This window comes from Penicilliopsis zonata (assembly GCF_001890105.1).
Source record: "Penicilliopsis zonata CBS 506.65 unplaced genomic scaffold ASPZOscaffold_37, whole genome shotgun sequence".
Lineage (NCBI taxonomy): Eukaryota > Fungi > Ascomycota > Eurotiomycetes > Eurotiales > Aspergillaceae > Penicilliopsis > Penicilliopsis zonata.
The window spans coordinates 36,656-49,069 of NW_019208941.1; the positions used below are offsets into that span (position 1 = coordinate 36,656).

The following is a 12,414-nucleotide window of genomic DNA, read 5'->3' on the forward strand; positions in this document are numbered from 1 at the left end:
CAGAGCCATCAATCACATAATATCTTAGTAAGGTCTCCTGGCCACTCTGGATTGGAGGAATTCCTTCCTTTCCACAATTAATAATTCAAGCACCAGCTGCATCTCCTTCTTCTCCCCTCTTCACAGCCATATTTGTTCCGCCGAGCTTTTTGGCCTGATATCCATGTTCGGTTCGTTCTCCACGCTCGAGAACATCTCCAATGCGGCTCCCAGGCCCAAGCGACGACAGGTTCTGCGGGCCTGCGACGCGTGCCGTATCAAGCGTTGCAAATGCGACGATTCCATGCCCTGTTCCACCTGCGTCAGCCGAGGCTGGGCCTGCTCTCGGAGTCACTCCAGCTTGCAACCAACCAGCTTATCGTCGGCATTGATGTATGTTCATTCTGATTGTTGCCGCAATTGAAAAATCCGCTCTCCTGACTTTCGATAGCCAAATTTCGGCCCTCCAAGAACGCATCCGAGACTTGGAATCGCGCCCAAGGATCGAAGATCTGGCCGAATGGAGCCATACAAGCAAAAGACGGAAGTCCTTGTGGGCAAAAGATAGGTTATTGGATAACGGATCCTACTCTGGGCCGCTGTCAACCGCTTACTTCGTCGCTTGCATCAAAAAATACCTGGATTCACATCCCGATAAGACACCATTTGGGCCTACGTTCTCTTACCAGTCACTGCCCATAAATTGTCGCCAGCCACGCAAGATACAAGATGCAGATCTGCCTTGCTCTCAGAATACAGAACCACCCGCCAACTCTGAAATCCTCCCCAAGGCTCGACAGACCCAGTACATTCACCAATTCTGGTACCTGTATCATCCATTACTACCGATCCTATGCGAAAAAGACTTTACTGAAGAGTTCGCGTCATTATGGAAGATGGATGTGACCATGCAGAGGTCTTCATCAGCCTTGACGGATATCATCATCGCCAATTGCGCACTGGCTCAGTCGTCACAGTCGAATCAGCCGATGGTGCAAGGAGGCCAGTCGTGGACTCATGACGATATATCAGTCTGGCATTATCGTCGCTGCAAACGATTTCTGGATGATGAGCTGGAGACTCCGACGCTGAGCACCCTGCAGAGTTCTATCCTAGTCTCTGTCTACTTGTACAACGCGGCCCATCCATCTGCCGCATACAATGCTCTGGGGACTGCCGTACGCATTGCGTATAGCCTCGGTCTTCATCGTGATCCGCCTCCCGTGCTGAGCATCACTAAACAGGAGCTTCGGAGGCGCATCTGGTGGAGTCTGTACATCCTTGACAGCAGGCTGTCTCTCGAGCTGGGCCGGCCCGCTCTCGTCACTCTGTACGAGAGCGACTGTCGGTTACCCGCCGACGATATCCAAACCGCACGAGCTGCATGTTTAAAGACATTTGCATCTACCGCCGAGGTGACATGGCTCACCTATACAGTACAGCTCGCAAAACTTCTGACTATTGTGCGGTCGATTGTTGTGGATGTATACGAAGAAAACATCCACGAAGAACCCGAATCCGATTCGCCAGAGAGCGAGCAACGGCTGTTGGATGGAAGAGAGTCTGCATCCAAAACACTCCAAACCCATTTGACTCGTCTTCAGGCCTGGGTCGAAGCTCTCCCTGGCGATCTTTGTCTGTCTCGGAGCGGCAGTGAGCCCATACCGTCCCCCGAGTCCTTCAGCATTGAGTTGGACTTTTACGCCCCCAAATGGCTACAACTTCAGCGAGTATTTCTTCAGCTTCTCTTCCACGATGCGTTCGTATCCCTGATTCGCCCTATGTCTTTCCTTGGGAGAGATGGTGTCGCCGACGAGCTGATGCAGCATCTTCACGGTCACACCAATGCGATCATTCGAGCATGCCAGCAGCTATATTCAGAAACAGATATTTGGACTCATCATCCGGAACTTTCTTCTATCCTGTGGAGTGCGACTGTTACCAATTTCAGCAGACTTCTTTCTGTAACAGAGGAAAGTGAGGCTTTCTCCTGCCTGGCAATTGTCGTTGAGATGTTCCAAACTCTAGATTCAGTCGACCCAAGTGCCATACTGGCACTGACCAATGTGCGTAGGGTTCCATTTGCTGGTCAATGGGCATCCGAATCTTTACGAACCGTTGCGAACGGAGTGGCTCAGGAATCGCAATCCATCAATGACGAGGTGAATCCTCTTGGAATTGTGCCTTCAATACTAACGGACGGACATGATGCCTCCGAGACTGGGTCACCACTACCAATCCTTGACTGGGCTCACCCCAACCCAGGAATAGATCCTAGTCTATGGATGAACGATATTACATGGCTACAGGGATGATTTTTCATCCTTCCATTATTAAATTGACAGCTTACTATTGTCATATCTTATTCATCATTTGTCCTGAACAATTTCTGGCAACTGGCAACTTTCTTATTCCAGTTACTACTCACTCTCATTGCTTTTTAAACAATTATACACCATGTAATCTTGAACCTCATCAAGTGACATCAAAAACCTCTTTTTATGTAGTATACTCCATATAATACTATCCCCCACCATGTCGGCTCTAATAGCCTCGTCGCCATGAACGCCACCCCCTCATGCCAGCTGAAAGATCCCTCAATTGCTTGGCGACAATAAACTGAGCCGCAGTGGGTCGACCATGCAGCTTGCCACTTTTCGCCGTCGGCATTTATTGCCCATTTGCAGACATTTAGACAAGGCGTCAACTGTGGTGGCAGTGAGAGAGTTTGTTATCCGAGATGCATGTTTAGTGCCTGTCGACTGGATATATAGGCGTAGCTATTGTACTAGTAGGGAAACGAACAGTTAATCATCTGTCCTCATCATAAGTAATAGCTGAAATTATGCCTGTTTCTGGCCGCGCGGCACCTCGCACTGGAAAGTCCGGTGTGCTGGTGAACGACCACTCCAGCAGCAATGTGAGTCAGGAGGAGCAGCAGCAGCGTGCTGAAGAGGCGTCAGAGGAAGAGAAGAGAAAAGAGGCGGAGGCGACGCAGAAACGTCTCGAGGCCGACCTGGAGAAATTGCAGGGTGAGAATACAGCGCTCGATACTGCCAAGCAGGGACTTGAAGCGCAGCTCGGCACGCTTTCGGCTGCCAACGCCCAGCTGGAGAAGGACAAGGCGGGGTTGGAAAGGAATATCGGCAATCTGAACCGCACGGTGGACGATCTCAAGGCGCAGATCGGCACTCACGAAAACACCATCGCCGATCTACAGCGCCAGATCAGAGAGGCAACCACTCTCAACGATGATAACAACCTCAACCCGGAATACCACGGCAAGGTTGTGCGACTCGTTGTTCCGAACACTGACCTGGTGGCCACCATGATAAGTCAGTATCAAGCTATTCATCGGGGTGTATGGTATACGACGATGCTAATGGCCAGATCCCGTCATATTCGCCCGCATCAACAGCTCAGAGGCCGAGTTTGTCGTCCTCCACAAGGTGCATCCCTGGGACCGCAAGTCTGCCTGGACGATCAGCCGCAACGGCACAGAATACCTGGGAGATTCTTTCCATACGAATGGCGGTGCGCTCGTGTTCCCCACCAGCAGAGGATCGGGAGACGAGGCGAGAAGTCGTGAGTGGCTCATTGCCCAGCGGCCAGGCGACCCGAATGGATTCATGTATGTGAATGCGAAACTTTGTGGTGGATTTTATCCATGTACTAATGCCCTTCAGTATCAAGAATTGCAAGGAAGGAAAGGTTTTGCAGAAGCAGGCAGGTGTTTCCGTGAATCTGGGTGTGGCGAGAATGTATGTTTACCTCGAGTGTCAAAGGTTACAGGCTGATCTGACTGACTCTGTAGTGATGCGACCTGTCTAATCCTAGCGGATGCTAATAATTCGGCGGACCAGGTCTTCAACCTTTTGGTTAAAGGTTAATGATGTGCAGTCGAGTTTAGATACTTATTTCATTCTGGAATTCATATTTAAAGTACTATCTTAGTTTAAACAGGAAAACATAATACATGAACAAACATGTGTACCTATACTTGAGTCTTTTGGGCCTCTCCCCCCCAATTCCTCAGGACAGCATTATTACTCTGGCCAGCTGTATAAGGAGGCAATTTGCTTCCAGACAATGCGTGTGATGAACTGGATAAGTTGTTCAATAATCGACGGTTGATCGGTTTCCGGCGGTTGGAGATTTTACCCGCCAAATCTGTTGTTTCTGGCTGGTTTTCGACGTCTTCAATCTCGAGCGGATCCGGCTGCGTGGGATTAACCACCCCAATAGCCTCGTGGTGGCCTTTGGTCTGGTCTGGCTGTGTTTGACCAACCCCTGGATGAGGTTGATTAGCCCCAATGGCGGCACCGTAGATGGGGGTCTGTTTTGGCTGGGTTTGACCAACAGCCTCAACAGCTGGATTGTGGCCACTGGTCTGGTCTGCCAGGATTTCCAACGCCAAACGATCTGGATCCTTGGAATCCTTGGACTTTTTGGACTCTTTGGATTCCTTGGAACCTTTGGATTTCTGAACAAGCTCAATCTCCTGTTCCAGCGCGGCAAGATACGCGGCTTTCTCTTGAGCCGGCATCTGAGACATGGCCTTCTTGGCTGCCTCGCGCTCCGCTGCTTGAAGCCTCAAGAGCCGGTCAGCTCCAGATCCGCCGATCTTCCTCACCTCCCCCTCGGGTAGGAAGAAACGCAGCAGATGGCCGAAATTCTGCTTGACGGCGCGGTTGAAGAGGCGTGCAAAGAACTGGGCCACGGCGCCGGCCGTTTTGTGCTCATCGGGGACGGCTTCGCTGATTGTATCAATGGCTGCATCGGCCAGGTCGAACGTGACGGCGCCAGTGAAGCGGTGCTGGAACATGCGCGGCAGCGGAATGGTAGAGACGATTGCCGGGTGGTAGACGATCCAGCGTCGCCATTTGTATTGGGGGTTGCCATTCCACTCGATGGTCTGGTTTTGGCCGTACTGGAAGTTCTGGTCGAGTCGCATCGTGATCCAGCCTTCTTCCTCTTCTCGTTGCTCTTCTTCGTTTTCTTCCTCCACTCCCTCACCATCCTTGCCCTTCTCTTCGCTCCCTTTCTTCTCCTCATTCTCGTCAATTTCTTCAACCTCGAGAGATTCATCCCCATGTTTCTTCCTTTGCACACCATCGGTCGACTGGTGACCGCGTAGACTGCGGAGATGGAAGTTCTTCAACGGTCCTCCTGTAAACTGAGGCTCCACAAACTCTGCCGCAATGAAAATCTTGCTTTCTCCTGGCAGGCGTTAGCTATCTTGTCAATATCTCCTTGATCGACCTCTCACCTTCAACGCTGTCTAGCTCTCTATCTCGACAGACCACAGGCAGGCTGGACGATGCACCAGACAGCACATCCACACCGTTCATCTCCCCCCAATAACACTTGGTCACATAGTATGTGTTGCTGCGGGCGGTGGTGCCCTCCGACCAGGACACAACCACCTTGGCCTTGGGACTGATGGGGAAGGTCACCCATTGTGAGCTGGTGGGCACAACGAACGCCATTACGGGAGTTTGGCAATGAAGCGCAACAGCAGCTAACAGCTAAGAGTCTAGATTCTTATTATTGTCTCGATTGATTGCTTCGGCAGGAATTGCCTGACATAAGAAACCCCCGGCACAAACTGCCCGATGCAGTGCCAAGCCCACGTGCCAAGCCTTCTGCAGTAGCGCGGCCCCGCGGCCCCGCGGCCCCACATACCGCCCGATGAACGCCACCGCCCCGCCTTTTATGCAGCAGCAGCCGAAGGCCATGCGGCATTCATGCTTTTACGAGTCTGGCGTACTCGGTAAGCCTCCGGAAAGGGGCCAGAAGCAGCTGTACTACCACCCCCGATCGACAAAGTGCAGCACACGCCGGCAAGGCCAGACGGTGGCCATCGGCTAGCCCCAGCCCGCCCAGTCGCCCCCGCAGTTCTTGATCGAGCGTTGCCACCTTTGCGAGCTGTGCGGCCGTCGTCTGTTGCAGCTGGAGCTGGGCGTCGCCCCCGAGCCCACGAAGGGTATAGGCCGGCAGCGAGGGGGCGAGCGTGTTGTATCCGCAGAAGGTCATGAGGGAAGAGGAGCTGGTAGACGATGAGGTCTCGGTGGTGCTGACGCTCTCGCTGGCAAAGAGCGCCTTGACGGTGACAGTCAGGGTGACGCGCTCCTCCAGCGACGACGACTCGACCGATGCCGACAGACAGGCTCCTGCATCGGCGCCGAGCTCGTACGCGCAGACATAGTAATCGCCGTACAGTTCGCGGAAGCGCGTCTCCCCCCGCGGGCCCTGCAGAAGCGCCACGGCGTGCACTGAAAGCGGGGGAACAGTGTCGAGGATAACCCGCCCGACGCGGTAGCTGGAGTGGCGCGACGCCTGGACGCCGTTCTCGTTGTTTTGGACCGTGCGGTCGTACTCGGCGCTGACCGAGGCGCTGAGGAAGGGACAGCCGACGGTGAGGCCGAGACTGGCGCTCAAGTGTTCGTGGCTGGAGCTGGCGTGGGTGCTGAATCCGTCGCGAAAACTTGCCGTCCACGAGCCGGTCTCTGGTAAAAGCGTGGTGAGACTCGCCTCGGAGAGATCGAACGGTGAGGAGAGCAGCCAGGGCCCGCGCGTGGCGTCTTCGACCCGGCTGGACTCGAAGCCTGTCAGGGGCATTTTGACTTGGTTGGACCAGGGGAGGCCAAAGGCGTGGCCATCGCGGGCCAGGTCTTGCAGGCGTGGCCGAGTGGGGTCCATTGTCGAGTGGTTATTATCACTAAACCATCAAAAGTGAGTCGGGGCTGTGGGATGATATATCTGGAGGTTAAAGGAGCATCGGCTATATTGACCGGTTTACCTGAAACAGTATAATACTGATACGAAATATAAGGAAACGGAATCGACCACCACCACCACCCGGCGTCCTCTTTACCCGCATAACCATGGCGCAATTGCTTGCTCCCTACCACAATGGCATGCGCCTCGGGCAGGGCTTCAATTCGTACACGCAGCAGATCTGTCTGGACAAGGCCGTGCTGCCCGAAGCGAGCCCGGAGGCCAAGGCAGTCCGAGAGAAACTGATCCTATCCAAGGGCGGGCAGCCAGCGAACGAGCTCACGGCTGGACAAGTTGCGACAACGGACATTGATCTAGTGCGTCAGGAGGACCTCAAGCCAAAGGAGAAGACAGTCGAGGTTTACCCATGGGTGAAGCCGCAGATCGTGACATATTCGTCGCGGTTTGTCGATAAGATCAGCGATGTGACTGGTATGTCCAGCATTCTGCAATCTATTCTGTTGTCTGCTAAGCTCATAGATGCAATGAACATCTCCGGCTCGCTGTCGATCAAGACGGCGACCATCGGCGGCAAGGCGAACGGATCGTACGTGGATAGCGACAAGTTCAAGTCGAGCGACATCAACTTCCATCTGCAGGTCAAAGTGACCAACCAGGTGCATGAGCCGGAGCTGTACTCCATCTTCAATCCCATCGAAGGGCTGGATGATTCCAAATTCACCGATGTTTACGGGGTATGTCCATCCTGATAAACCCTAGGGTTGGTAACCCTAGGGTTACCTAGGGTTGTAGGGTTAGGCTAACAGTATAGGATACGTTTATCTCGGGCTGGGAGCTGGGCGGCGAGCTGAACGCCATCATCTCAATGAAGGTCAATGACAAGTCCAAGATCTTCGACATCAAGGCCCACCTGGAGGCGGAGCTGAGCACGGCGTCCATCGGAGGCAAGGTCGAGGCCAACGCCGACATCACGAAAGAGAGCCTGAGCCGCGACACCGAGACCACCATCGCCGTCAACTGGTCAGGCGGCGGCAGCATCAAAGATCCCGGCGATGACTGGACCTTCGGCGTGCTCAAGGGCGCCGCCGCTGCGTTTCCGGACCTGGTCGCCATCACGCCGCAGCGGACATACGCCATCCTCACCAAATACACGGCGCTCAAGGACTTTTACACGCACTACCGGCAGTACTCGCCGCTGGACTATGAGAACGCAGGCATCTACACCAGCTCCATGCTGGACTCGTACATGGAGTACAAGTCGCTCTGGAAGCAAATCTCGTTTGCCACCGCCGAGCTGGAGGGGAACCGCGCGACCATCGAGTTCGGACAGCCCAGCGAGGAGATCCACCAACTGGCGTTGGTGAAGCCTTTGCCACCAGTGCCGGAGAAGAAGGAGAAGAAGATGATCACAGCAGGGGAGGAAGCAGAAAAAGAACCCCAGCTACAACTCATCCAGGCCGCGGCTCCCATCCCAACCACCCCCGACCCGGATCCCGTCCAGGTCCCGATCTTCCAGGCCTCCTTTGCAGGCTTGATCGCAGCGCGCAAGACCTGCCGCTTCGAGATGGCCAAGATCGTCAACGAGGTGGATGCCGTGGCGCGGAATCCCAAGGTCGCCGCCGATCCCGACCGCGACTCGTATTTCCTCAACCCGCTGGTCTTCAAGCAGCTGCTTCCAGTTGTCCGCTCCCAGTCCCCCGAGAATGCGACTCTCGGCGTCAAGGACCCTCACGCCGCGGTCCTGCTGGGCTACAGCTTACCCCCACGCGACGAGTATACAGTGGTGCCTGTATACAACCTGCAGGATGAACTGAAAGTGCACGCTCTCTCGCTGCAGACCTCTATTCGCCGGGTGGGATACAAAGCAGACGATTACCGGATGTACGGGTGCGCCGGCGAGGTCAAGGAGGTGTCTTCGAGCGCAATCCTTCTCAACGACCTGGAGCAGCTGGATGCGACCTGTCGGCCGGTGGCTCTGCATCTGTGGGCGACCAAGCATCGGGTTCACGGCATTGAGATGGTATATAGCAACGCGCAGACCCGGCGACATGGCAATTGCGCTGGAGATGCCACTCATTCGCTGCAACTCGCCAACGACGGCTCGGAGATGATCGTTGAGATGAACATGCAGGAGGGGGTGGATGCGACGGGGGCCAAATGGATTGCATCTCTGGTCGTGGCCACCACGGCGTGTAACGTGCTCGACTCGACGGCGCCAGCAACGCCGCAGCAAGAGCAGCCCGAGACAGACGAGAAGAAGAAGGAGACAGAAGAGGAGGCAAAAGAGGAGGCAAAAGAGGAGCACCCTGAAGAAGTGTCGCTATCTCATATCGCGACGTTCAGATGGTTCAAGCCTGACGATGGACCCTGGACGGTGCGCGGGTTCTTCAGCTTCACCCACAAGCAGAGCATCTGCAGTCTCGGCGTGGTCTGGGGCAAGGACAACTTCGTCCCCATCCCGCGCAGCCCCGTGGCCGTCCCCCTATGCAGAACATATCTAAGCCTGAGCCCTCCGCTGCAGAAGAGTATGTTGGCGGCTGCTTCCCAGCCGGCGATGGTGGGCAAGTTCGTGCTGAGCGACTTTGTGCGGACCAGCTCGGGTGACGATGATACCAGGCCACCGACCCAGATGGAATACTTCAACGCACTCGAGGACATCGACGTGCACTGGCGCATGCAGTCGATCTCCTTCCAGCGCTCGCTGGGTCCTGTCCGGGGCCTCGCCGGCATCAAAGTGCGGTATACGAATGGCCGGGAGATCACGTTCGGTCACTTTGTGAAAGGCGTCCAGGCCTGGAACACGCCCCTGGATACCGACTTGGTGATCTGCAAGATGCTGGCTGCCCGTGCGACGGCAGATGGGCCTGTATACATTGACAGCGTCGAGTTCATCCAGTCCGAGGGGAACGGCAATCTCCTCCCCGACTGGCCCCTGGACATGACTACTTGTCGCTTCGTGCCGGACGAGGATCCCGACAAGGATCGAATCTATGATTGTCTCACCGAGGCGGCGCCCAAGATCGGCAATACGCCCTGGTCTGTTCGGGGGTTCTTTGGGGAGCATAACGGGGAGCTCATCACCTCTTTGGGGGTCGTTTGGGGGAGGGGGTGACTATGTCTATACCTTATCAACACAAGTCTTGTAATCAGCGATCAAATTCATGAAATAACAGAACTCTATATGGAGTTAGGGTTAGGGTTGAGTCTAAACCCTAATGCCTTGTTGGTGACTATATCTAGACTACGCTGTAAACTGGGTTTAAGTATATTCGTACTAGCATATCTGAATATACTATATATAATATATTTAGTTTAATTACACAGGGTCAAGCATGTTCAAGTTGAGCTCCTTGTTTATCTAATATTATAATAATATAGGTGAGCAGTACTCATATAATAGCCCTAACAAGTAGCATGCTCGATATAAATTTGTGTCTCACCAGCTTAGGCTGCTCAAGTCATAGATTACATTGTATATAGACTGCATGATATACCAGTATAAAATATAAAAAGCTGTAGACTGGTGTGGAGTTCCTCAGCAATGTAATCATATTCTAATAACATACAGTGCATGTGAGTACTATAGCTTCATAAAATCTCCCCCGACTTTATTAAGCATCGCTGCATGATCCTTGCTATAAGTATCACCATCTCTGGTGATCACATCACGCACCCACGGCCCACGAGGCTGAAATGAAGCCTTGAAAGGCAGCGCCCGCATAATCAGGCCGTAAGTGCACGCTTCAGGGTCAACGGGGATAGACTCTCCCGTTTCCTCGGACAGACCAGCCTTGATATCGAATGACCACAGCAGCCGGGCAACGACGATCCAGATAGTATTGCGTGCAAAATACCGCCCAGGGCATGTCCGTCTCCCATAGCCAAAGACAGCCGGGGGAAAAGGTTTCAGCGTTTTGCCATCCTCATCCAGCCAGCGGTCTGGGATGAAATCGTCAGGGTCCGAGCCGAACACGGCCTCCTCCCGGGAGATTGCCCAAACGTTGGGCACAACAATGGAGCCCCTGGGAATGATATATCCATTGTAGGTGGTCGCCTCTCGGTTCGCATGGGGGGCAGCCTCGGGGGCAGCAGGCCGCCAACGGAAGATCTCTTCGACAATAGCGGCGATGTAAGGCAGGTTAGGCCTGTCGTCAGGGCTTGGGAGACGATCACGCCCGACAACGGCGTCCAGCTCCTTGCGTGCCCGGACGACGAATCCTCGATCTTGTGTGATGCACGCCACCACAAACCAGATCAAGCTGTCGGTGGTGGCATCCAGCGCAGCGTCGATCGTGGTTCCAATCTCAAACACCAGCTCATCCAAGGGCATGCCGAGGCTGTTCCCTTCGGTATTCTGCTTGAAGTGATGCTTTGATATATTCCAGGCGTCGGACTCTACCGCTCGCCGGAAGCTCTCGTTGCGTAGTTTACACTTGGTCGTGAAGTGATTCTCGGCCTTTGCTTGCCATGGAGCGAGGAAACCGGGCAGGTTATTGAGCACAGGGAACAGATCAACAATGTGTGCACCGACCCGGACAAACTCGGAAAATTCCGTGTTGAGATCAACCAGGGCCCGAAGCATCGGGTCGTTAGAGTCTTTGACCCGGAAGCCATACAGCAAAGTATGGATGGTGCTAGCCACCGCGCGCTGGAAATGGCCTCGAAAAATCAGTCTCAGCGCCGCCTGAATCCACCAGGAGATCGTGCATCAGTTGCTGTGATTCCAGGATCTGGAAGGGGAGATAGGCGGCTGACGATGTCGCGTTGAACACTGAGATCTGTACTCTCTGATGTTGTCTGAACTGATCGTTGTAATTCATGAAGAGGATGCTGAGTCCCTTCATGGCCAGATCCGTCGCCAGCTGCAGTCCCGATGAGCTCATCTTGTATTCACATAGTGAGAAAAGCCTTTAGAATCTTACGAAAAGATAAGGGCGGTCTGAGAATGTGGCTCCACGAATCGCGAGGAGATCATGGGCTGCTTCTGATGTAGATAGAATGATGACAGGCTGGCCAAGGATGTTGACATGAATGATGGGGCCATATCGTTTGCTCCATTCGTGGTATGTTCTCCAGCTGTGAGACTTGGGGGCTTGATGGAGATTGCCGATTATTGGCAGTGGCTTGGGGCCCGGGGGGAGGGGCAAAGACGATGTTGATTTCCGTGTGGTGATATATATGCCTATTATGAGCCTAATAATGGCCACTATTGGTGCCAACTGCATGGTGATGAGGATTAGAGTTATAAACAGCTATAGATGCTTGGTTGCAACAATAGGTCAATAAACTAAATAAGTGAGAGTGGGAGGGAACCCTGAGGACTCTTGGAGGAAACACTGCATAAATAAAATCAAGAGAGACTACTATCTTGACCCAACGCCAATGTTACACATTATTCTTATTTTAGCTAACCAGCTATGCAGGATATAATGTCATTGGCTTATTGAATTGTCTGTGTCAAACAAAAGAAATCATATTCCCCATCTGCCGCTGAGGGGGAATTGGTGTAACTATCAAGTATGAGCTGTCGAAAGTCGGCACTGGGGGCCTTAATAATGATACAGATGCTACGCTCTTGCCTCTTTCGCTCTGTTGCACTATTGTCCTAAATACTAAGTATAGAGTAGCTCTAGTAAAGTACTGCAACTAGTGTTTAGCTTATAGTGCAGAGCATAGTTGTTTTAGAACTTGATT

The 12,414-nt window shown here is 53.5% G+C and overlaps 7 protein-coding genes across 7 annotated transcripts; 4 read left to right on the plus strand and 3 right to left on the minus strand.

Moving 5' to 3' along the window:
• Positions 1 to 137: 137 nt before the first annotated feature.
• On the plus strand, positions 138 to 2,433 carry ASPZODRAFT_137447 (hypothetical protein). Its single transcript, XM_022724323.1, has 2 exons — positions 138 to 372; positions 431 to 2,433. The coding sequence occupies exons 1-2, from the start codon at positions 164 to 166 to the stop codon at positions 2,292 to 2,294; spliced, it is 2,073 nt and encodes a 690-aa protein (XP_022576686.1). The 5' UTR covers positions 138 to 163; the 3' UTR covers positions 2,295 to 2,433.
• A 391-nt stretch (positions 2,434 to 2,824) lies between these two features.
• ASPZODRAFT_147704 (hypothetical protein) lies at positions 2,825 to 3,869 on the plus strand (the record flags this gene model as incomplete). Its single annotated transcript, XM_022725287.1, has 4 exons — positions 2,825 to 3,314; positions 3,370 to 3,610; positions 3,666 to 3,740; positions 3,794 to 3,869. 4 exons carry the CDS (start codon positions 2,825 to 2,827, stop codon positions 3,867 to 3,869), a joined length of 882 nt encoding a protein of 293 aa, XP_022576687.1.
• Positions 3,870 to 3,973: 104 nt separating this feature from the next.
• ASPZODRAFT_20724 (hypothetical protein) lies at positions 3,974 to 5,468 on the minus strand (the record flags this gene model as incomplete). Its single annotated transcript, XM_022727654.1, has 2 exons — positions 3,974 to 5,199; positions 5,249 to 5,468. 2 exons carry the CDS (start codon positions 5,466 to 5,468, stop codon positions 3,974 to 3,976), a joined length of 1,446 nt encoding a protein of 481 aa, XP_022576688.1.
• A 256-nt stretch (positions 5,469 to 5,724) lies between these two features.
• ASPZODRAFT_147706 (hypothetical protein) lies at positions 5,725 to 6,681 on the minus strand (the record flags this gene model as incomplete). The annotated part of the gene is made up of 1 exon (XM_022725288.1): positions 5,725 to 6,681. One exon carries the CDS (start codon positions 6,679 to 6,681, stop codon positions 5,725 to 5,727), a length of 957 nt encoding a protein of 318 aa, XP_022576689.1.
• Positions 6,682 to 6,866: 185 nt separating this feature from the next.
• Positions 6,867 to 8,401, plus strand: ASPZODRAFT_35469 (hypothetical protein; the record flags this gene model as incomplete). Its single annotated transcript, XM_022728270.1, has 5 exons — positions 6,867 to 7,052; positions 7,143 to 7,191; positions 7,240 to 7,454; positions 7,532 to 8,080; positions 8,141 to 8,401. Coding segments are annotated over 5 exons (1,260 nt in total), but the record flags the coding sequence as incomplete, so codon positions are not given.
• A 1,240-nt stretch (positions 8,402 to 9,641) lies between these two features.
• On the plus strand, positions 9,642 to 9,832 carry ASPZODRAFT_137448 (hypothetical protein; the record flags this gene model as incomplete). The annotated part of the gene is made up of 1 exon (XM_022724324.1): positions 9,642 to 9,832. The coding sequence occupies exon 1, from the start codon at positions 9,659 to 9,661 to the stop codon at positions 9,830 to 9,832; it is 174 nt and encodes a 57-aa protein (XP_022576691.1). The 5' UTR covers positions 9,642 to 9,658.
• Positions 9,833 to 10,300: 468 nt separating this feature from the next.
• Positions 10,301 to 11,945, minus strand: ASPZODRAFT_155475 (hypothetical protein; the record flags this gene model as incomplete). The annotated part of the gene is made up of 3 exons (XM_022726220.1): positions 10,301 to 11,368; positions 11,415 to 11,582; positions 11,643 to 11,945. The coding sequence occupies 3 exons, from the start codon at positions 11,943 to 11,945 to the stop codon at positions 10,301 to 10,303; spliced, it is 1,539 nt and encodes a 512-aa protein (XP_022576692.1).
• Between the last annotated feature and the right edge of the window lie 469 nt (positions 11,946 to 12,414).